A 24,588-nucleotide genomic window follows, 5' to 3' on the forward strand; every position below is an offset into this window, starting at 1 on the left:
CCATTGTCACCAAAAAAAGTAAGGGGAAATCCAACATTTTAGAGTTGTCTCCAGAAAAAGAGAAACAGAATTTATTTTATGGAGACATGTGTTCCAGGAACAACTCTCTTAGATGAGAATTCCCCTCACTTTGGAAGATTGGGTCTCTGAGACAAGAAGTCAAGGGAAATCTCCTCAATTGGTATACAGACAGAAAAAAAGTAGTCCGACAGGGGTTGTAATCATCCCCTGCTGTAACCAAAGCTAAAAAAGTTTTGCCTATACATAGGTACGCTCTAACATATATCAGCTTATTTCTCTCTCTCCCTCTCCCAGTTTTGCTGGTCCCTACAGCATTTCCATGGTCTGCTATGGCCTTACCAGTACCTTTGTAAATAAAATTCTGAATAAATGAAAATGAAACAAACACGTGTTAAAATGAAATGATATACTGTAAAACTTTAATGCAGCCTTGAAATCTCAATACTAATATGATACTTTTAAATGATCAAACATGGCCATAGGTTTCTCACTGTATGCAACAAATTCCTTGAGTTATTAATAATCTACCACCATCATTGACACATAGTCCTTGTAAGGAACAATATTCTTGTCTGGGTCAACTGCAGCAGAGATCATTTCCTCCATCTCTTCTTGTGTAAATGGTTCACCTGCAGAACAGACAATATACAGACAATATAACCTGCTGCTTAATTGTTTACAATATGAAAAGTGCAAATTCAATAGGCTTGAGCTTGACACACACATTACCTTCTTCTGTCATGTATTTAATTAACTCTTCTTTAGTGAGGAATCCCTTTTTCTTCTCATCTAAAACCTAAAGAAGAAAACATATAGTTTTGAAATTGTCTTGTGAGCAAGTCTGACTCATGGCCAACTAACTCTGGAAAAGTAGGACTAAGACAGACAGAATGGCAAACCTCAAATGCTCGTTGAAGGACATCTTCTGCAATTGGCCGATACCTATAGTAAATTTAATAAAGAGTAAAAAAATGTTCCAATAAAAATGAATAAAATATGTGAAAAAACCCCCCAAAAAACTTTTGCTAAGCACCATAATAAGATTACAATGAAAAAGAATCCGTCTGTTCTCCAAGAACACAGAAAAGATAGGGGTCCTAAGAGGATGAACAATACCATGTGACTCCAGGGTGCAGAAATACAGTGGCAAAAAAAAGTATATGAACCACTTGGAATTAACTAGTTTTCTGCATTTTGACATAAAATGTGATCTGATCCTCATCTAAGTCACAACAATGATAACACACAAACAATTCTAATTTCTTGTGTCTTTTTTGAATACACTGATTAACCTCCCTGGCGGTCTGATTATGTCAGTATTTTTGAATGTGAAAGCGGTACATTGTTTTGCATTGAAATTTGTTGTTTTATATTGTAGGCCTGTAATTCTTAGGAATAACTCACTTAAATCTGTCCAAACAAGAGTCTAGTAGACTGGGTATGATAAAGTTTGAAACACGAAATCATAAATTATTATATAATTATAAAAAATAATAATAATAATAAATTGTATTCAATAATGTAATCAAACCAAAAACACTGAAATTTGGGTGCAATATTACTAGTCACTGTAATACTAGACACTGCATATTGGTTTAGTAAACATCCCCGGTATGAAAAATTTTGAAACATGGGACTGCACAAAGTCCGATGTCACAATCAGGATAATGGAACCTGGTTTCCTTTCTGATTTCCTTTCCACTGTCATCTCGCTTCGAGCAACAAACCACGCACATCCTTGTAGGTGCTGACTTTTTCTCGGTTGGTGGGATGTAGTCCATGAAGTGACGTCCTTCTGAGTGGACAACGCCAACAGCATGATGTCCTTTTTTTAGCAGAATGTAGGCCTTCCACAAGCATTGCTCAAGAAGATGCCTGAAGATCTTCTTGTAGTACTTCTTTTGCTGTTTCCTCATTTCTGGGTAGAATATCATTGCTTGGTCAGCTCTGTCGACACCTCCCATGGTGTTATTGTAGTCTATCACTACCTGTGGCTTCATGATTTCTTTCCCACCTTTCGTGCGTACCATAACAGTGGAGGTATTATGAACTGTACTCATTAGGCACACATCTTTCTAGTCACGCCGTCGCAGTGCCATCATTTTGCCTTTCTGCCAGGCAACCATTTCTCCAGTCTTCAGATTTTTATTGCCAAACATTGGCGGCATATCGTGCCGGTTAGCCCTAGCGGTTTCTTAGGCATCTGTTTTGTTTTGCAGAAGAAACTCATAAAGTTCAGGAGACGTATAAAAGTTGTCGGTTGTTACGCAATAGCCCTGATTTAGCAATAGCTCAATGAGTGAAAGATCGGAATATGTTGCCATTCCATAGTTGCTTTATTTTGGATTGAATTTTGTTCCTTTTCCAGTGTATATGACTGAATTCCAAATGTATTCAGTTGACGATTCGCATAACATGTAGGATTTTATGCCAAATCGTGCTCTTTTTTTTAAAAAAATTGACAATTTTTATTAATTTTTCAAGAGAGAACATAAATGACAAAATGAAACACAAGGTAGTACATTTTAAAGCATAGCAGGTACTTCTGAGGTAAAGTCCAATCTTACATCACTCGGTGGAAGATGCTGGGCAATATGTGCCATTTGGTCTAGTAGCTGACAGCAGATTACATTGGCATAACATTACCTTAATCAATTAATTATTACTACTTGTACACCTTGTATGACATAACAAAATTAAATAGAATAAGGGAAATGAAAGAAGATGGGGTAGAGAAGAGAATAGAAAAAAGGGGGAGAAGGAGGTTTAAAATAAGGTAAGTAGCGATGGATAGGAAGTAGTGGAGATAAATGAAGATAAAAGAACCGCGCCCCACCCCTGAAGCCCACCACCCCCCCACAAGTGGAGGGGATCAATATCCCAGGACCCGCCATAGGAAAGGTTAAGTTATGGGATTTTTGAAGAGGACCCATAGCTCCCATATTCTATTATGCTTTTCAAGATTGTCATTTAAGGAGGCTGTTAGGTACTCCATTCTCTTGACATCTCTGATCCTGGAGTGCAATTCCAATATCGAAGGTGGTTCTCTCTGCTTCCATTTCAGTGCCACCAAACATCGTGCGGCAGTTAATATATGTGACAAAAGTTTCTTGGACATTTTAGGGAGAGAGATTGGTGGGAGACCCAACACAAAAATCTTCGGATCAAAAGGCACTTCAGCGTCTAGGATGGATCGGAGCAAGGAGTGTACCATTTCCCAGTACGGGGCAATCAGGGGGCAGGTCCAGTAAATGTGAAATAGCGTCCCTCTGTCCTTATAGCATCGCCAACAGCGAGAATCAGAGCCTGGATATATAGAGTGGAGCAAGTCTGGAGTCTGGTACCAATGGAACAAAATCTTATATTGGTTCTCTTTATATAACGTGCACATAGAGCTCTTAGTGGCCTGAGACCGTATAAGCTGCTAAGTATGTAGAGGGAGATTTGCACCCAAGGCTCGCTCCCACTTTCCCATATATGCGTGCCGAGGACCCGTTGGCGAGAAATCATGTGTTAAGTGCTGATAGGTTTGTGAAATCATACCTTTAGGGGATGAGCTCTCTAAGCACAGCTTTTCAAAGTCAGTTAACGGGGAGAATTGAATATTGGGGGCTAGAGATTGTGCATAATGCCGTATTTGTAGGTAGCTAAAGAAAGCCTGTTTGGGAATGTCAAAATCTTTTTGCAGATCTTGAAATGATCTCAGTGTACGAGTCCTGGGATCAATCAACTGGCCGTAACGGAATAGGTTCTTTTCCAACCAGAAGTGTGACATCTGTGAAGTCAGGCTGTCCGGGATGTTAGGAGTAAATAGGAAGGACGTAACCGGTGAAGAAGGGGTGGTGAGCGGGTATGCCAGTTTTGCACGCCGCCACAGCTGGCGTAGGAGGGACATTGGTCCGTATAGCCGTAGGCTTTCCGTAGATACATCAGAACCCCATAACATGGAGTTCGGATGTATAGTGGCCAACCATAACTTCTCAATTTGTGTCCAACGATTGAAAGCGTGGATGGTACACCAAGAAGCTACAGGGCGTAATTGGGCTGCCAAATAGTATTTGGCTATGTTAGGAAACGCTAGGCCACCCTGATTACGGGAGGCGTAGAGAACTGATTTAGCAATCCGGTGTCTCTTATAGTTCCAAAGGAAGTTGATCAGGTCGCCCTGCAGTCTCTTAAGGTGTGGGGTTGGCATGGGTATCGGAAGTGTCTCAAATAGGTATAGGAGCTGGGGTAAAATTGTCATCTTCAGGGTCGCTAGACGCCCAAAGAGGGAAAGTTTCAGGGATTTCCATTTAGTCAACGAGGCTCTGATAGCGGTATATAAGTGGGGGAAGTTAGCTTTATAGAGGGAATCATATGTGGTTGTGAGGTGGACCCCGAGGTACTTTAAGGAGGAAGTTTTCCAGGAGTAATTAAATGATTGTGAGAGAACCGCCAATGTCTGAGGAGGCATATTGAGGGGAAGAGCCTCTGTTTTAGAATTGTTAATTTTATACTCAGATAAGGCACTATATCGATCTAGCTCTGTATGTAGATTCGGCAAGGAAGTATGAGGTTGCGTCAGAGAATTGTGCTCTCTTTGATGCAATGTATTGTACCCAGCTTAGCCTTCCCTTGTAGGCCATTAGACTTTCATCTATGCTGATGTCCCTTTCTGGTACATAGCTCCATTGGAAATTATTTAGAATAATTTGCGTTGCTTCCCAAATTTTCTTTAGTTTTGGGGCAGGATGAGTAGTTTCATAAAATTCTTAGTTGTTTTGGAAGTGTAAATATTTCATGATTAGGGAAAATCTGTACTCTGACATTACCGTGCCAAAGAATGGAGTGGCAAGTAATTTATTAGTTGTCCCCCACCACTCCCTGAAGTATTATTAGGCCCAGAAATTTCCAAATTTTACTTTTGGTCACTGGTTCCCACTTTCTGCTTCTTGGAAACTTCCAATGCGTAGTAGCTAATTGTACCGGTTTGTCTCAGTAACTATTTTTTCAATAACCTCATCGGTCAGAAATAATTGTAAGTGTGCCAAAGGGTTGTCATGCTTAACGTCTACTTTCATACCAGATGCTCCAGTAAATGGGAATCTTGGGGGCGCTGCCTGATCTGTACCACAGTCAATAGAGCACCGAGTTCGCACATCATTGAGCTCAGTCGCAGAATCGTCGCTGTCGTCACTTTCAGTGTCTGAAGATGAATTTCACGACTAATCACTATCGCTCAATTCTGCAAGTGATTCTAATTCACTATCGCTGTTTTCTAGCTGGTCTAAAACCGCTTTTGATCTAAAGGGACGCTTTTTGGATGCCATGGAAGTTTCCAGGCAGAAAGAACGAAAAAAGTGCAGGCAGGGCACTGCACAAAGCACTAGGGATAAAACTGAGGTGAAGTGGTTTGATACAGCAATGTAATCCTAACAGATTACAATGCATTGTGTGTATGTTATGTTTTTAACTTTTTTTAATTTCTCCCTGGCTCCGCCCCCTTCGTCGTGACGCTCGCAGGGAAGGGAACCCGGAAGACGGATGCATTGGCCGAAGGACACAGAGGGAGGACATCGGGGGATCGAAGGGACAAGGCAAGTAACAGTACAGGGATACTACGGTGTAATCCCAAATGTGGCTCGGGGTTACCAATTTTGGTAGTGAAAATTAACCCAGAGCCACACTCAGGATTACCGCCAGGGAGGTTAAACATTCACAGTGCTGAAGGAAAAGGTAAGCAAACACTTGGAGTTAGTAACTGATTGAACCTCCTTTGGCAGCAATGACTTCAAGCAGGAAGTTTTGGTAGCTCTGGATCAGACCTGCACAATGTTCAGGAGGAATTTTTGACCATTCCTCTTTACAAACTGTGAAGTGTACAGACACAAAATGTGTCTGAACTGTGTCAGTTCAGACACATTTGTAGGATGTCTGGTGTAAACAGCTCTCTTGAGGTCATTTCACCGCATCTCTATGGGGTTAAGGTCTGGACTTTGACTGGGCCAATCCAAAAGGTGCATTTTCTTTTTCTAAAGCCAATCTGTGGTGGATTTACTTTGATGCTTAGGGTCATTGTCCTGCTGCATCACCCAACTTCTGCTAAGCTTCATTAAGTTCTCTCTACCATACTTCACCATTGGGATGATTGCCAGTTCCAGCGATGTCTTCAAGCTTTTAGCTGTTACTTGTGGGTTCTTCATTACCTCCTTGAGGATTCTGTGCCTTGGGAATCATCTTGGTTGGGTGCCCTAGGAAGAGCAGCCACAATACTAAACTGTCTCCATTTATAGACAATTTGTCTGATGGATGCCTAACTTTGCGATTGCTTTGTATCCCTTTCCGGTCTTATTCAGATCAACTACTCTTCATTGTATGTCTTCAGAGAGCTCCATTTTGTGAGGCATGGTTTACATTAGCTGATGCTTCTTATGAACAGCTATCTTAAAATGTTTGTGTCTCTTATCAATCAAAGTAGCTCTAAACCACACCTCCAAACTCATTTCATTAACTGGACACCAGGAGTACAAACTACTGGCCCCAATTAGCTTTCATTGAAGTAATTAGTCTATGGGTGCACTTATTCTTTTCCTCCAGCACTGTGAATGTTTAACCGCTTGCCGACCAGCCGCCATCATTATACTGGGGCAGGTTGGCACAGCTGCGCAAATCGCCGTAGGTGTACGTTGGCCGCTTTAAGAGCGATAGGGGGCGCTCGTGCGTCTGTGGTGCGACGCCGGATCTGAAGCGCGTGGCCGGCCGCCTCGCTGCCTAGTGATCAGGAGTCATCTCTCTCCTCCTCCAGTCAGTAGACCCCCCCCCCATTTAGAAAAAAAATAGTTGCAGGCACTAACACATTTTATTTAGCTACAACATATGTTTAGATCCTACTTGGTGTTATCATTCTAGATTAGTGCCGGATAATTCAATTTTTTCCATTTAGTTAAACAAATAAACCTGTTAGCAGTTATAAAGTGCAAGTGGTGTGCACATACAGCGCTGTGCAAACGTTTTCGGCAGGTGTTTAAAATGCTGTATATCAAGAATGCTAGGGAACACTTAACCCCTTGATCGCCCCTAGTGTTAACCCCTTCCCTGCAAGTGACATTTATACAGTAATCAGTGGCTATTTTTAGCTCTGATCGCTGCATAAATGTCACTGGTCCCAAAAAAGTGTCAAAAGTGTCTGATCTGTCTGCCACAATGTCGCAGTCCCGCTAAAAATCGCAGGGCGCCCCCTCCCCCAAAGCACCCACCCCCCATGTTGAGGGCATGTGGCCTGGTACGGCTCAGGAGGGGGGGGGGCGCTCGTCCGTCCCCACCCCCTTTCCTGACCGACCGGGCTGCGTGCTCGGATAAGGGTCTGGTATGGATTTTGGGGGGGACCCCATGCCGTTTTTTCGGCGTAGGGGTTCCTCTTAAAATCCATACCAGACCGAAGGGCCTGGTATGCCCCTGGGGGAACCCACGCCATTTTTTAATTTAAAATTTGGCGTGGAGTTCCCCCTCAAGAGTCATACCAAACAGTGCCGGGCATTGGCGGGGATCCGAGTCGGATCCCCGTGCTTGTCGCTCATTGGGAAAGGAAAAATCATTTTTCCTTTCCCGATGAGCAGCTCGGCGCTGTTATCCGCAGCTGACACAGTGCACTGCGATTACCTGCGGTTATGTGCGGATAGCTGCGCTAAATCGCTCCTGGAAGCAGTCAATTCTATTTTTTCTATCCGCACAGAACCGCATGTATCTAATTCGCGGCTAAACGCAGTGTGTGAATGGGGCCATAGGAAAGCATTGTGTGCTTTTAAGCTGCGGTAGAAAATTAGAAAATCCGCAGCTAAAAGCACCATTCTATCCGTCCGTGTGAAAGGGGCCTTAGCATCTAAAAAAAGAGTACCAGTATACAGTCCCCCAAACGCACACAATGACAACCCCTCTACTATCCATAGTTATGTCCCTAATACTGTCATGTGTGCCCTCACACAGTCAACCAAACATCCATTTAAAGGAAATGAGCACAAATGTCTTCTAAAATGGCTGTGGTTTTGTACAAGGACTATTTACTGTCCTCCTATAACAAAAAAGAAAGATAACCTAAAATAAAACATAGTATAAGCATCTTCTACCTTCTTTCCAATAATACTTTTGTCATCATTGGTAAGAACTTCTCAAAGCGAATGAAACCTGTAGGCTCTTCTTCCTCTACCTAGGTGATAAAGGGGTAACAAAAGATAATGATAAGAAAAACAAAATCTATGAAAAGGATCTCTTATTGACCAAAGTTGTACGGTGGTAATAACTATTTTAAGCACTCCGGTGGTTAACCTAAACAATAAACTAGGACATACAAGCAAGGCTGGAGAGCAGTACACTAATGAGTGTCCGCAGGCAACAGTGAAGCATGGTAGAAGTTTCTTGCAAGTTTGGGGCTGTATTTCTGCAAATGGGGATGGGGATTTGGTAAGGATCAATTGTGTCCTTAATGCTGAGAAAAACAGACAGATACTTATTATCCACCATGCCATACTATCAGGAAGGCGTGTGATTGGCTCCAAATTTATTCTGCAGCAGGACAACGACCCCAAATATGCAGCCAATGTCATTAGGAACTATCTTCAGTGTAAAGAAAAACAAAGAGCCCTGGAAATGATGGTTTGGCTCCTACAAAGCCCTGATCTCAACATCATCAAGTCTGTCTGGGATCTCATGAAGAGACAGAAGGGTTTGAGGCATCCACAGAAGATCTGTGGTTAGTTCTCCAAGATGTTAGGAACAACCCACCTGCCAGGGGTGGTCACACCAAATATTGATTTGATTTGGAATTCTCTTCTGTTTATTTTTTTCAATTAACAAAATGGAAAGTAAATAAACTATTAAAACTTCTATTTCTAAAAGCATTCTTGATATACAGCATTTTAAACACCTGCCGAAAACGTTTGCACAGCGCTGTATGTGCACACCACTTGCACTTTATAACTGCTAACAGGTTTATTTGTTTAACTAAATGGAAAAAATTGAATTATCCGGCACTAATCTAGAATGATAACACCAAGTAGGATCTAAACATATGTTGTAGCTAAATAAAATGTGTTAGTGCCTGTAACTATTTTTTTTACCTTTTTTTAAACATGTAAGTGAAATTCCATTCTTTGCCATGTGGCTGTTTTATATCTATGCTCTGCGGTTTTGTTTTTTAGAGGGAAACTATCAGAATCCATTCACACATATACATTTGATTTACAATGCATGCTACACAGGTGTAAATGGGCCCTTAGGGTGGATGCACACAGGCAGCATTTAGATTAGCTGGCAAATATCTGATTCTGAGTCAGCATCTGCACTTTTCTCTGCATGTAGTCTAAAAATGTTATTACAGCTTCTGACCAGTAGATGGTGATACATGACAATAATATACTGTATAACTATACTAATGCTTACAAAAGTCAGTACATTGTAATAATTATCATTATACATATATATTATACAATATATTATATTATCATCCTATATATAAAGGATTTATATAACGCCAACAGTTTGCAAATCGCTTTACATCAGGACAGACAGTATAATTACAATAAAATTCAATACTGTAGGAACCGGAAGGCCCTAATCCATTAGAGAGTATGTCAATGCAAAAAAAAAAAACACATCCATGCAGTACATCTCTGCAATATATGTACATTTCCCTACGTTTTAATAATTTAAAGCTAAACTCCAGGAATCAGACAAAATCTACTTTGTAGTGGGGGCCCCTGCAAGGAATAAACACTAATTTTGTCTAGGGGTGCAGGGGTAAGGTGCAATACATACCTTATTCCTAGCTCCAACAGGCTCCCTCCATCCATGTGAACATTGCCCTGCTGCCTGTTTAGGGTGCTTCGGGTGATTGCATGCTTTCGTCCTCCACAAAAAGCAGGGTTAATGACCCTGCGCTGTATATGATGAGGCCAAAGTGCTGCTCACAACCTGGAGCAGGGGTCTCCAAACTGTGGCCCTTTTGCTTGCCTTTATCTGGCCCTTGGGGCACCATTCTGCTCACTGACACCATTGATGGGGCACTATTCCTCCCACTGACACCAATGATGGGGCAATATTCCTTCCACTGACACCAATGACAGGGCACTATTTCTTCCTCTGACACAAATGACAGGGTACTATTCCTCCCACTGACACCAATGACAGGGCACTATTCCTCCCACTGACACCAACGAAAGGGCACTATTTCTTCCACCGACATCAATGACGGGACACTATTCCGCCTACTGACACCAATGATGGGACACTATTCCCCCCACTGACACCAATGATGGGGCACCATTCCTCCTACTGACACCAATGAAGGGGAGCTATTTCTCCAACTGATAGCAATGATGGGGCACTATTTCTCCCACTGACACCAATGATGGCGCACTATTCCTCACTCGAATACTAAAGATGGGGCACTGTTTACCCCAACTGATGCCAGGACGTTTTAAACTACCACACTCCGGTCCCTCTAAAGTCTGAAAAACAATAAATTGGCCCTTTGTTTAGAACATTTGGTGATCCCTGGCCTACAGCATAGGGCAGAAAAGAGCAGCTCTGGAGCCTGTCAAAGCAAAGGACAGGGTAAGTAATACAGCTTATCCCTGCAACCCTAGACTAAATACAATGAGCATGTATCCTTGCAGTATGGAGGGGGGCAGAGTTCAGCTTTAAAGTACAGAAAAATACCAGTTGAGCTACAGCCTGAAATCCTTTAGCAAGTAAAAATAGTGAGCACATACTGTATGTTTTTTAACAGTATATTTATCTGTTTTCTGGGAGTTACATTTGGGTTAAGGTTTAGGCTCTGTTCATGATTCTGTGTTGTGGGAACGCGGGTGTTTCCCGCAATGTGTGGCATCGCCTGCTACTTGTGTTGGTGTAATGCAGTGCTATTCAATCTGAACGGCACCCCACCACACCATGCCAGCACACCATTTTGAATGGGCTGCTCAAGAAAACACAAGTTAATGTGCAAAAAAAAAAGATGAACCTACTTTAATACAATGCAGCTCAGCGGTTAGGTCTGAACCAAGCCTTAAGGTCAGGGTGTAGTTAAATGTTAGAGGAAGGCTAAGTCTGGGTTAGATTAAGGCCGGCCATACACGGTGCGAATTTGCACGATTCCCCCCATTAACAGAGTGCTTGACAGGGGAATTTCTCCTGCCAAGCCATTGTCTGCTCTCGGGAGTGGGGGCAGGCAGGGGAAGATGTCCCACAAGGAGAAGACAGTGATTATCCCTAGCGCTATAGCAACTGCTAGCAATAATTGCAAGAGAATCCGGCAGGCTGGTTGTACCCAAGTTAATGGACCAATCAACTTGGTACATTCAGCCTGCCCATTAACGGTTTGAATCTCAGCCGGTACCTCCTGAACCAGCCGAGATTCGAACTGTGTATGGCCGGCCTAAGGTTTAACATAATCTAGATTTATTTAGGCTGGATTTTGGCACTAAACCGCTACACCAACTACCTGGTTCCTGGTTCTTGCCACCAAAAGTTAAGTAATATTTTGACATCACCATCAAAAATCTCTTACCTCTGCAAGCATATCATGAAGTTCTCCTTCTGTTGGGCAACATCCTAATGATCTTATGATTGTTCCAATTTCTCTGTAAATAGCAGTAATGTGTGAATGTAACCATCCAAATGATAGAATCATGTTTACAGGTTCAATGTTGAGTTCAAGCCCAACCCCAGACATACTTTTTTATTTTGCTTTGGAAAGAGCAGGGAAGGATTAGAAGCTCTGTTTGTTTTTTTGCTGTTTGCACCCCCAGTATTAGGGAGATTTCTCCTCGCTTCCCCTCAGCACAGAAAGTGACACAAAATCTCAGAGGAAGTCTGAGGAAAAGTAAGGTCTTGCTCATAAGGTTGATAGTGTGATATACTATATAAAGTGTGTAAATAAAATTTTAAAAATCCCAAATTTGTAGTCTGGTAAGTGCCACTAACCATTTTGTACTTTCATAACGGTTCAAGTTATTTATTGTTATTTTTATGTACATAATGTTGCTACATATACAGTAGTTTGTATATCTACACAGCACTTTAGAATAGTAATAATGTCATAATTATTGCACTTTTTGACACAACCCAGGCATAGGTTTTTATTTGTAAGGGCACTTTCATACTGGGGCGTCAGCGGTAAAGCACCGCTATTTTTAGCGGCGCAATACCGTCATTTTAGCAACGCTTTTCGACAGCTAGCGGGGCGCTTTTAACCCCCGCTGGGGGATGAAAAAGGGTTAAAAGCGCCCGCAAAGCGCCGCTGCAGTGGCGCTTTGCCGTTGCTTTGTGGTGCTGCCCATTGATTTTAATGGGCAGGGGCGCTTTAGGAGCAGTGTATACAACGCTCCTAAAGCGCCTCAAAGAAGTTGCTTGCAGGACTTTTTTGACGTCCTGCCAGTGCACCGCTTTGCCAGTGCATTGGAGTCCTGCCAGTGCATTGGAGTGACAGGAGAGGCACTTTGCAGGCGCTATAGCGCCTGTAATGGGCCTCAGTGTGAAAGGGGTCTAAAGTATAAAATTCTGGCCCCTTTCACACTGAGGCACTTCTAAACTGCCAGTGAAACACTGAGCACTTTCGAAGAGCTTTTCAGGCGCTTTTGAAGAGCTTTCCATTCATTTCAATAGAGAGAGGCGTTTTTTTCACCGCTCTTTCAGCGCAGTGCCCCAGTGTGAAAACATTCATTGATTTTAATGGAAATAGGTTTTCGTGAGTTTTTCTGGCGCTTTTTTTAGCGTCAAAATGCCTGAAAAGCGCCTCAGTGTGAAAGGGGTCTTAACTGGAAGAGAAAGAAGAGGTAATGTGTAGAGCAGTGGTTCAAAACCACCAAGCCCTGGCATGATGTCCTGTCTTTCCTGTTAGTGCAGTGTTAGGGCACCCCCCACCACAGAAGAAGCAGGAGACTGACAGCAGCAGCAATACTAGCTGACAGCACTAATATACAGAGGCATCCTCATCAATCCATCAGCAGGCAGAGCCAGGGAAACAGGAATGTCACTTCTTGCCCTTTGTCCCATGTATCCACAACTCCTTTCATTCCCTAGTATTCTTCAGTTATTTTTTTTTTTTTCTCTGTCTCCTCATCTCTCTCTCTCCCCTGCTGCATGTGGAGAATGCCCCAATCTGTCCAGAAAGGTCCTGTCCTGCACAGGGTGGCATTTCTCCAAGTCCTCAAGAAGGCAGAGTAAGGCTAAGGTTCACATGCATTTGCACAGACACGGCAGCCCATTCATTGGAATGGGCCTTTGTGCCTGCGTTTCCTGCAGGGAAAAGGTCCCTGCCCTTTTTTTTTTTAAATGTAGCCACACTGAAACTGTATGATGCTTTTGCACCATGGGTTTGATTTACCAAAGCCGGAGAGTGCAAAATCTGGTGCAGCTTTGCATGGTAGTCAATCAGCTTCTAACTTCAAGCTTGCTCAATTAAACTTTGACAAAAAAAAAAATGGAAGCTGATTGGTTTCTATGAAGCGATGCTCCTGATTTTGCACTCTCTGGTTTTAGTAAATCAACCCTCATGCGTTTCTGGGTGCGGTAAACCCCACTGTATTTTTCAATGTGTGCGGGTGCCACAATGGCACCCTCTGTGCATTTTCTTTAATCAATTCAGCCCTGAAAGGATTTGCCCCTTTAAAGCGGAGTTCCGCTGAAAAAAATGAATTAAAAAGTCAGCAGCTATAAATACTGCAGCTGCTGACTTTTAAAATAAGGACACTTACCTGTCCAGGGCGCCCGCAATGTCCTCACCCTAAGCCAACCCATCCCTGGACTGCCGGGTGGAGGGAGTCATTTTTAGTAAGGGAATCAGAAAGTGAAGGCTTCACAGCCTGGTTCCCTGCTGCACATGCGCGAGTCGCACTGCGCATCCTGACTGGTCCCTGCTGTCTTCTGTGACCTGTCTGTCTCCCAGAAGACAGTGGGGGGGGGGACCGAGGTGGGGCCGGACATAGCGTAGATCGCCACAGATTCGCCAGAAGTAGGAGCAAATACCTGTATAAGACGGGTACCTGCTCCCCCCTGAAAGGTGCCAAATGTGACACCGGAGGGGGGGAGGAACCGGATAAGCGGAAGTTTCATTTTTGGGTGGAACTCTGCTTTAATGACCAGGCCATTTTTTGTGATACGACACTGCGACGCTTTAACTAACAATTGCGTGGTTGTGCGACATGGTACTCAAACAAAATTGACATCCTTTTTTCCCACAAATAGAGCTTTCTTTTGGTAGTATGTGATCACCTCAGTGGCTTTTTTTATTTTTTGCACCATAAACAAAAAAAGGCCGACAATTTTGAAAAAAAAAACAATATTTTTTCATTTTAGCTATAATAAATATCCCCAAAATTAAAAAAAAAAAAAAAAAAAAAAAGTTTCTTCATCAGTTTAGGCCAATATGTATTCTTCTACATATATTTGGTAAAAAAAAAAAAAATGTCGCAATAAGCGTATACTGATTGGTTTGTGCAAAAGTTATAGTGTCTACAAATTAGGGGATAGATTTATGCCATTTTTATTATACATTTTTTTTTTAATAGTAATGACGATGATCAGTGATTTTTAGTGGGACTGCGACATTGCAGCGGACAGATCGGACACTTTTGACACTTTTTTGGGGCCAGTGACATTTATACAGCCATCAGTGCTATAAAAATGCAGATTACTGTATAAATGACACTGGCAGGGAAGGGGTTAAGACTAATGGTGTTCAAGGGGTTAAATTTGTTCCCTGGGAGGTGTTTCTAACTGTGGGGGGAGGGGACTGACGGGGGTACAAAGAGATTGCTGTTCCTGATCACTAGGAACAGACAATCACACTGTACTCCCCTGACAGAATGGGGATCTGTTCGTTTACATTGACAGATCCCCGTTCTGGCTCTCTGTGGATCGATCGTGGGTGGCCCGCGGATATCGCGGCCACCGGCCACGCGCATCAGTTCCCCCTGCCGTGCAGCGGGTGCACGCACGCCTGCTAAAGGTTCCTCTGTACATCGACGCCGTTGCGTGGGAACGAGCCCACCTGCCGCAGTATAAATGATGGCAGCTGGTTGGCAAGTGGTTAATAAAGCCAGTACTTTTATGCTACACTTAAAAGGCACTGTTTCTCTTTTCATTGTTTGACATACTGTATCTCTACAATCTTCTACGTATTACACTGTATCCCCTGCCACCATTTACACTTTATAATATGCCACTTGAGTTACACTGCATCTTCCAACACTTATTACACTAAGGAAGGGGGCCAACTTATGATCTTTTACACAGTTCCACTACTTTCAGAAGATGTTCTGGTTCTGCCTGCTGGTGGCGGTAAAGAATTTTGACAAGCCGTGTGTGAACAAAGTGTGCCAGTAATGCAGCCACAAGTGTGTGTTGTGTGTGAGTTCAGAAGGACTGGAGAGCAGTGACAGCACTCCAGTGCCACCTCAAATGAACACGGGAGCCTGCTTGACCCTTGGCTGCTTGGGTACAAGGACTGCGGTATATGTGTGTAATATATAATGGCAGTAGAACCTTTTTAGCCATGACCAATATTCAGCGCCATGAACCCACATTCACATATTTGCCAGCATGCTGATAGTTTTAGGGCTGGTTCACACTAGCAGATGCGTTAGAACACAGCCACTGGTGTGCAGTAGGATGAAAGCAGTGCCAATGTGCTTTTTTTTTTTTTTTTTTTTTTAAACAAACTTTATTGAAATGTTCAATAACCCTCAATAACCCTTTTTTAAGCTCTATTAGCCAAAGTGTGGTATGAGGCAGTGGAATGCATCACACTCTGGTGGGCTGAAAAAAGCAGTGCATACTTGTTTTAAGCACACACCACCACTATGGAGTGGTGTGAACCAGCCAGGTAGAAAACAAGGCTTTTTTGCCTTATCTTGAGGTGGGACTGCGCTGGAATAGCTGCCCAACTCAATCCTATCACACCTAGTGTGAACAGGCCCTTGATCATTTTATAGTTTCAGTAGAAACGGTTGATGGTAGGTTAAATTAGTCCATTTGGTTAAAAGATTCTGAAATTGAGTGAATTAGTTACATAGTTGGTGAAGTTGAAAAAAGACACAAGTCCAACCTGTGTGTGTGTGTTTTTATGTTAATAGTATTGTATACCCCTGTGGTCGTTTAGGTGCCCATCTAATAGTTTTTGAAATTATTGATGCTCCCCGCTGAAACCACTGCATATGGAAGAGAATTCCACATCCTTACCACTCTTACAGTAATGAACCCTCTATGCAGTTTAAGGTTAAAGCGCTTCTCTTCTCATTTTAGTGAATGACCACGTGTCTTTTTTTATTCCCTTGTGCGGAAAAGTTTTCTCCCTATTGTGGGGTCACCAGTACAGTATTTGTACATTGAAATCATATCCCCTCTCAAACGTCTCTTCTCCAGAGAGAATAAGTTCAATGCTTGCAGTCTTTCCCCATAGCTGAGATCTTCTAGTCCCTTTATTAGCTTTGTTGACCTTCTCTGGACCCTCTCCAGTTCTAGCACATCCCTCCTGAGGACTGGTGCCCAGAACTGGACGACATACTCTAGGTGCGGCTGGACCAGAGTCTTGTAGAGTGGGAGAATTATCGTTTTATCACGTGTATGTGTATGTCTAGTATTATGCCCTGTACACACGATAGGATTTTCCGACAACAAAATCCATTTTTTTTTTTTTTTATGGCGGATGTTGGCTCAAACTTGTCTTGCATACACACGGTCACACAAAGTTGGCCGAAAATTCTGAACGTCAAGAACGCGGTGACGTACAACACGTACGTCGAGCCGAGAAAAAATAAGTTCAATAGCCAGTGCTGCTCTTCTGCTCGATTCCGAGCGTGTGTGGAACTTTGTACGTCGGAATTGTGTACACACGATTGGAATTTCTGACAACGGATTTTGTTGTCGGAAAATTTGAGAACCAGCTTTCAAATTTTGTGTGACAGAAATTCCGATGCAAAAATGTCCGATGGAGCCTACACACGGTCGGAATTTCCGACAACAAGCTCCTATCAAAACATTTTCCGTTGGAAAATCCTACACGGGGCATTAGGGTAACTCAATATTACAAACAAATATATTATATTTTAGGCCCGGTTTACACTGGTGTGACATGCGCTCCAAACTTTGGTCACACCCCATTAAATGCAATGGAATCGTTCTAACAGGAGGGACTTGAGTCGCTCCGAATTAGAAAAAAGTTCCTGCACTACTTCTGGTGCAACTTCGGCATGACTTGCTTTGACTTCTGTTAACTCGGGCCAAAGTCACGATGGGATGTCGGCTTCGAAGTCACGGCAGTGTGAACTGGGCCTTAGCATCCATGTCACTAGTAGTAGAAGCACTAGTGATACATTTATTACATTTTCAACTTACTGTATGAAAACACTCTTGGGTGATTTTTGTGTTTTTTAATTTAATTTTCATTTGGTGCATATACATGGTCATTCCAAAATTTCAGCCATCTTACCGGACATCTACAGTTTTGTTGTTTTCATGGTCAAACACTTCAAATGATTCAGTGATCTTTTTCTGTAGATCTGTCACAAGTGCCTCTGTAGGAGAATAATAGAGAAGAGTTATTTAATAAAATAGCAACAGCTTAGTTTTGCGATTGCCAGTTTTTGTGTTATTTGAATTGTCATAATAAGGGATCAACATACAATGGGTAATCTGTTCTAACAGCACATTCAATTACATTTTTGCTAGTATGGAATGCAGCGTTACTGACTCCAAGAGCAGGATTTAGTAAAAATATATTACTTAGATTCTCAAAATCCTTTGCAATGAAACTTCCATTTGCCTGCTTTGGTTAAGGAAAAAAAAAACTGTTTACATAGCTCAACAGCTCAAACTCTTCAAACTGTATTAAAATGTATTAACACTTCTGGTTGCAGTGCCACATGAGGAGGAGGTGAGCAGACACAGCTTTCACCGCACTCCTCACATGAATGGCTAATAAAGCCTGCTGCAGCTTCGGGGAGACACCCCTCTATCTCCGCTACCTTTTGGGACCCCATGGGATCGCTTTGTGGAGCGATCGTACTCCACGCTACAACCCACGGGAGTTGTAGCATGGCGGCCGCTCCCTGTGCAACTGAGACACTGCAGTCTCCCATGATATCAGGAGCAACTGCCACAGATCTTGCCTCTCCTGCAGGTACAGCACAGGCAGTAGTCACTCTACTTGGCCCTACTCCGACTGCCGCAGTGGACACTGCAGTGCAAAGGGGACTGAAGTAGCTTCACGTTGAACTCCAGGCACAGGCTCAGAGACTCTCACACGTGGAGAAACGGATCTCCACGCTGGAGGATGAATCCACTGCCAACTCCGCTGTGCTAGCACGCATATCTACTTCTAACAGGGACATATTGGATAAACTAGACGATTTGGAAAATCACTCAAGAAGGAACAATCTGCGCATAATCAGGCTGCCAGAATCAGTTTTCAATACACAGCTCGTGAATCTCTGCGCTAAAATTATCCCTGAGCTACTGGGGCTCCGCATTCCTTGCACTGCGTTCCCTGCGATGAGCACATCGAATGTGCTCATCTCGCATTGGTCAGTATACAGAAAATCTCACCAAACCTCACCATGTCATTGTCAAATATCTCAACTATGCTGACAAAAATGCCATTATGCAGAAATTTAGCCATTCACGTTCTCTGTCCGTTGATCATGCAAACCTGCTGCTCTTCACAGACTATTCAATGGAAGTAATGAATCAACGGAAGGCATTCTCTCCGGCCTGCTTGACACTATACAATAATCAAGTTAAATTCTCCCTAGCCTATCTGGCAGTCCTACGTATCCAATCACACACAGGGGAACATCTTAGTTTTACCTCCCCGGAAGATGCAGAACAGTACATCATTGCCTCTGGCACAGAAATGGAACACATCAACTCTGCTGAGAGCTCTTCTTCAACATCTGCTAAGACTTCCTCCGCGCTACCTAAACAACAACGCAGTCCAACTAAGCCTCCATACAAACGTAGCCACTTTATCCACCATGAAGACCGCTCCGGAAAATGCTGAAGGACCTCTGGGACTTTCTATCACTGGAATCGCATTGGAGGTGGGTAGTATCACTCCCCTTCTCTCTTCCCCCTTTGAACTCCCTGTTGCATTTTATGGGCTAAACCGTTGCACTATTCAAGTATGGTTGCTAGTTAAGCGTTCATTTCACCACTGATGCATATTGCTATTCATGTGATTCAAGAGCCTATCCCTTCAACCAGCTTCAAACGGGTCCCCCCCTGCCCCCTACCCCTCTCTCTATCCCTCCTCTCTACCCCTTACCCACACCCACCCTTCCCTTCCCTGAAGCTCACACTTCGCCCCTAGGAGAGAAGTAAGTGACCGGTGGGAGCTCTGCGTGGCACTTGAACCTCATGTGGAAAAAAGTGAAGTTCACACTGTCTGTTAGGTGGTTTCTTCACCTGACATTTGCTTTGTTGTTCTTTTGTTATTTTAGTTCTGACTAGGTGATGATCATATTTACCTGTTTTGTACCTATACCCTCAGGTGACATACAATACTTTGGTGACTCTCAGATGGAAGGTGCAATGCCAGAAGGGAAGCTTTATTGTAAGCCCCCAAATCACTACCTTCCTTTACACCAGACATGGCTTCTCCAACCGATGGGAATCACCTAAAGGTTGTTTCATGGAACGTTAAAGGGCTTCACTCTCCAAGTAAGCACATGTCAATCCTTAGACACTTAAAACGTCTCCGGGCGGATGTGACGCTGCTGCAAGAGACACATCTGTCTGCAGACGATTTAACCCGTCTTCACAAACTATGGGTTGGTGATGTATATGGTTCACCGGCAATTGGCCGCAAGGCTGGAGTAGCTATACTGCTCCACAAAAATCTGAGCTATACTATTAGAGATATACAGACTGACTCGACTGGCCACAAAATTACACTACATATGACTTTAGCCACTAAAGACGTAGCTATCACTAACATATACGCTCCTAACTCTCCCAATACTTCCTTTTTTCAGGACATGGTGCAGTGGGTACTGCGTGCCCCTGAGACTCTACACTTGGTAGGCGGAGACTTCAATTCTGTTATGTCCACATTGGCAGACCGCACAAGTGATCTAACCCACTAATTTTCTAATTAATGATGGGAGAATCGTGTGAGAAATATAATCGAAAAAGAAATGTTCATAAACACAAGAATAGAAAATTCACAGAAAGAAAAAAAGATTCCCAACCACGAAAATTATTTTCTGTAGCAACATGAGGTTGAATTTCGAAATCAATGGTTGCATAATCAGATCACAAAATGCACAAAATTTCTGATTATCAAAAGAAAATTTGTTCGGAATTCGACCCATGTATGGTCTGCACTAGTAAACTATACACAGGTGAGAAAGTATTTACAGCACACAAGCGTATCCTTGTGAGTATGTGCAGAAGTCATATACCACCTGGCATACAAGATTACATATGTTGGGGCTTGGAATGGAGGTTCAAATAATAAATACATGTACATGCACTGTCTTTTGGCACCAATCGCACTATATACGGGTCATTTTCAGATAAAATGTCACAAGCATGCACTTTATCAGAACAGACAGCATTATCTGGAATGGGGAGAAAGGTAAGTATTAGAAATAGCGAGCTTTACTAAGGTGGGTGGTGGACAGTTAAATACAGTACAAGTTCATCACATGTAAACTTGTGCTTTAAATTGACATTCTCACCAAAAATAGGCTCAATTCATAAAGCTATAACAAGCGCTATTTGTCATAAAAAAAAATATTTTTCCTTTACTATAGTCTCTGGTCATGTACATATGAAAGTAACCAATTTTTTATAACAAAATAAAAACAATTTTTCCTGAGTTTTTTTTTTTTTTAAATGAGCTTTTTCATTTATCAGGATACTGGCTATTAAAACAAAGGCCTTTCTCATGTATGGCTAACTTTATGTATTAGCAAAGCATTTTAGCACACAGGGGTTACTTAGCATCTGACCTTTTATTTACCTAAAAACAGAACACACTTCTTTCTCTGACTATATGTATGGGTGTTCCATTACAAAATAATTGATGCATATCAAAAGACAAATTGCAATCAATGTTGTCAAGGCAAACCATAAACAGTTACGCTGTTGCTAATGTTAAATTTCTTAAAATATTCTTCTAATTTGCAAATTAGGCAGTGAATGGCAAAAAGACAAAATAGGACTATGAGGTTTTTTTTAATCCTGTACAGGAGTTGGCTTCATCACACTGGCGCAGAGGCCTGTACAGTGTGAATAAGGCGTTTGTTTACATGTGTGAAGCCGCCTGACTGAACACGTTGAATTGGTTTACTGTGAACAGCTGCTCCAGATTCTGTCTGCTCCTTTTTAATATTAAATTCCTCCTGATGTCTATGTTCCCCCACACACTCGTCCCTGCAGGATCTAACTCAGATGTGCAGCTAGGGTTGCCACCTTTTCTTCAAGCCAAACCCAAACACTTTAGCGGCGGCAGTTTGCAGCCTCACTGTGCACCATAAAATGCAGCCACTGTGCCCATCAAATGCAGCCACTGTGCCAATCATATGCAGCCACTGTGCCAATCATACAGCCACTGTGCCCACCATATACAGCCTCTGTGCCAATCATACAGCCACTGTGCCCACCATATGCAGCCTCTGTGCCAATCATACAGCCTCTGTGCCCATCATATGCAGCCTGTGCCCATATGTGCTGGGGGCGCTTGGGGGGGGGGGGGTCAGATATGTGCTGGGGGGGTGCTTTGTGAAAGAAGAGGGCCAGTGCAAGGGGGAGGGGTGTGGGGGGGTAGGATATGTGCTGGAGGGGTCCTTTGGGAAGGAAGAGAGATAGTGCTAGGAGGGGATGTCAGATTTCAAATCCAATCCACACTTCTAGCATATCTTCTCCCTGTCAAAGCCACCCCAGCACATGTCCTCCTAACCCCTCGATCACTCCACATATTTTCTACCTTGTCCTCCTTTTCAGCCACTCTCTCCCCCTCCCTCCTCCATCTACAGAGCATAATAAAAACTTTCTACAGCCCTGATATCAGCACCTCCCTGCTCCCCGTGTGTGTACAGAACAGAGAAGGAGGAGGGGAGGAGCTTTGATACACTGACACTTTGCTCTGCTGAACCAAGCTGCTGTCAGGGAAAGGGGAGACGTGTCACTCTCGGTACAGTCCATGTGAATGATGTGTCCGGGCAGAAGTAAACCCAAACACATCATTCAAAAACCAGACTGTCCGGAAGAAAACCATACAGGTGGCAACCCTATGTGCAGCTTGCCAAGATTGTACACATGCGCTGCTGCAAAACAAAGCCATTTCTTTATTGTTCATTAGGGGATACAGGGTCAGATGTAAATCTTAGACCACTGGGTTACACTGCTACCTTCAAGGGGAGTTGGCCACTGGATAACTAAAGATCTGTTGGCTAGCCAGTTATGACCACTTAAAGTCCAGCATGCCTTAGTTTTATGATAGTGTTCTAAGAGGATAGACATCTTTTCTCCTCAGAGAAATAAGCAAGATTTTTTTTCCTCAATCAGATTTCTTCCTTGTGCTACAGAGCTGAGCTCATATTGCAGGTATCCAGATTGGCTGATCCTTGGCGTAGCCTTGAAGGCTGTTCCCGGTCCTTGCCATGATGAAGATGCAGGGATGGCCTGTAATTGAACCCTCAGGCACTGCGTTCTGATTGTGGCACTCTTCAGGCACCTAGTGTCCTGCAATTGTTCGTAGCAGAGCACTTTACAGGTTTCAGGTACATTGTAATCCTGTTCCTAAAGACTCCCTTTGCAGTATGCTGCCTGAGAGATGAAGACTGAAATGTGACATGTTTCACTGGGTTCCACATTGGCACTCTCGTCTTTGTTAAGGGCTTGTTTACACTTGCTTCAAAACATGGCTTCGGACACGCTTTTTTAAAGCTCTCTGAATGCCAGTCAAAGCATCTGTGACTAAATAAAATGGCTAGCTTACAGTCCTGAAAAAAGTTAACCCTGCGCTTACTCAACAATTTCAGCAGCTCACACAACAAATAGGATATTTGTCCAAGATAACAGGTGCATAGAAAGTGTAGCGCTTATTGTATTAAAAATAAAAAAATATATGTGATATTGCATACATAAACCAACGAAAAAAAGGAAAAAATAAATGTCTCTATTATTGCATACAACACGAAGTATAATCCATGGTAATCTTCAGATATAACTTGAGTGCAAATATTTATTCATAGTCCAATGATTCAATAAACGATCCTATTCACCACGTGATTAACTGATACGAAAAAAGTGAATATGTTGGACCCTCCACACAGAAGTGATGCAGGCTTACCAGAAGAGTTGGACTCATAAGAACATATGCTCAATGAGTCAGAAGGGCTTATATTACCAACCGGTAATGAGGAAGGACCTTTCAAAACAAATGGCAATGAGTGAATCCAACATATTCACTTTTTTCGTATCAGTTAATTACGTGGTGAATAGGATCATTTATCGAATCATTGGACTATGAATAAATCTTTGCACTCAAGTTATATCTGAAGATTACCATGGATTATACTTCGTGTTGTATGCAATAATAGAGACATTTATTTTTTCCTTTTTTTCATTGGTTTATGTATGTAATATCACATATATTTTTTATTTTTAATACAATAAGCGCTACACTTTCTATGCACCTGTTAGCTTACAGTCCTGTTTACATCTTGCTTTTGCTTTGGCTTTGCTTCAAAAATGTTACCCTATTTCGCTTTAGTGGTGCTTCAAAGTGTCTTCAAAGCCTCCATAGAAGTCTATCACAAAGTTCGCTTGAAGCACCTGCAGCTTTTGAGAGGCATAAATTCAGCTTTAGCATCTCTTTGTTTTGGAGGTATTGCAGGTATGAGATATCAACGCACAGGGCATCTGTCAAACTTCATTAACCACTTAAAGTCCAGCCGCCACAGTTGTACTGTGGCATGTTGGCTCTCCTGGGCGAATCGCCATCATGGTACGTCGGGCACTTTAAGAACACAAGGGGCCGCGCGCGTGCCTGTGGCGCAGCGCCAGAGCTGATGTGCCTAGCCGGCGACCACGATGTCCACCGCCCACCCGCGAAAGCTCCTGAGAGAGATAAAATGGCGATCTGTCAATGTAAACAGACAGATCCCCATTCTGTTAGGGGAGGATAGACAGATCGTCTGTTCCTAGTGATTAGGAACAGCGATCTATCTCCTCCCCCAGTCACTACACTGCCCCCAAAGTTAGTAACACCTCCCTAGGGAACACTTAACCCCTTGATCGCCCCCTAGTGTTAATCCCTTCCCTGCCAGTGACATTTATACAGTAATCAGTGGCTATTTTTAGCTCTGATTGCTGTGTAAATGTCAATGGTTCCAAAAAAAAGTGTCAAAAGTGTCCGATCTGTCTGCCGCAATCTCGCTAAAAATCGCTGATCACCGTCATTACTAGTAAAAAAAAATCTATCCCCTATTTTGTAGACGCTATAACTTTTGCGCAAACCAATCAATATTACGCTTATTGCAATTTTGTTTACCAAAAATATGTAGAATAATACATATCGGC

The 24,588-nt window shown here is 42.8% G+C and overlaps 1 protein-coding gene across 1 annotated transcript in view; it reads right to left on the reverse strand.

Moving 5' to 3' along the window:
- Positions 1–444: 444 nt before the first annotated feature.
- Positions 445–24,588, reverse strand: part of DRC8 (dynein regulatory complex subunit 8) — a 30,300-nt gene continuing 6,156 nt past the window's right edge. Inside the window, exons 2-7 of the mRNA XM_073629164.1 lie at positions 17,489–17,573; positions 11,567–11,639; positions 8,127–8,206; positions 921–963; positions 751–817; positions 445–650 (exon numbers count right to left, since the gene is read on the reverse strand). Of these exons, the coding sequence (XP_073485265.1) occupies positions 538–650; positions 751–817; positions 921–963; positions 8,127–8,206; positions 11,567–11,639; positions 17,489–17,573 (461 nt within the window). The 3' untranslated portion in view covers positions 445–537. The remainder of the gene's footprint in view (positions 651–750; positions 818–920; positions 964–8,126; positions 8,207–11,566; positions 11,640–17,488; positions 17,574–24,588) is intronic.

The sequence above is a fragment of the Aquarana catesbeiana genome, linkage group LG04 (assembly GCF_042186555.1).
Source record: "Aquarana catesbeiana isolate 2022-GZ linkage group LG04, ASM4218655v1, whole genome shotgun sequence".
Taxonomy (NCBI): Eukaryota; Metazoa; Chordata; class Amphibia; order Anura; family Ranidae; genus Aquarana; species Aquarana catesbeiana.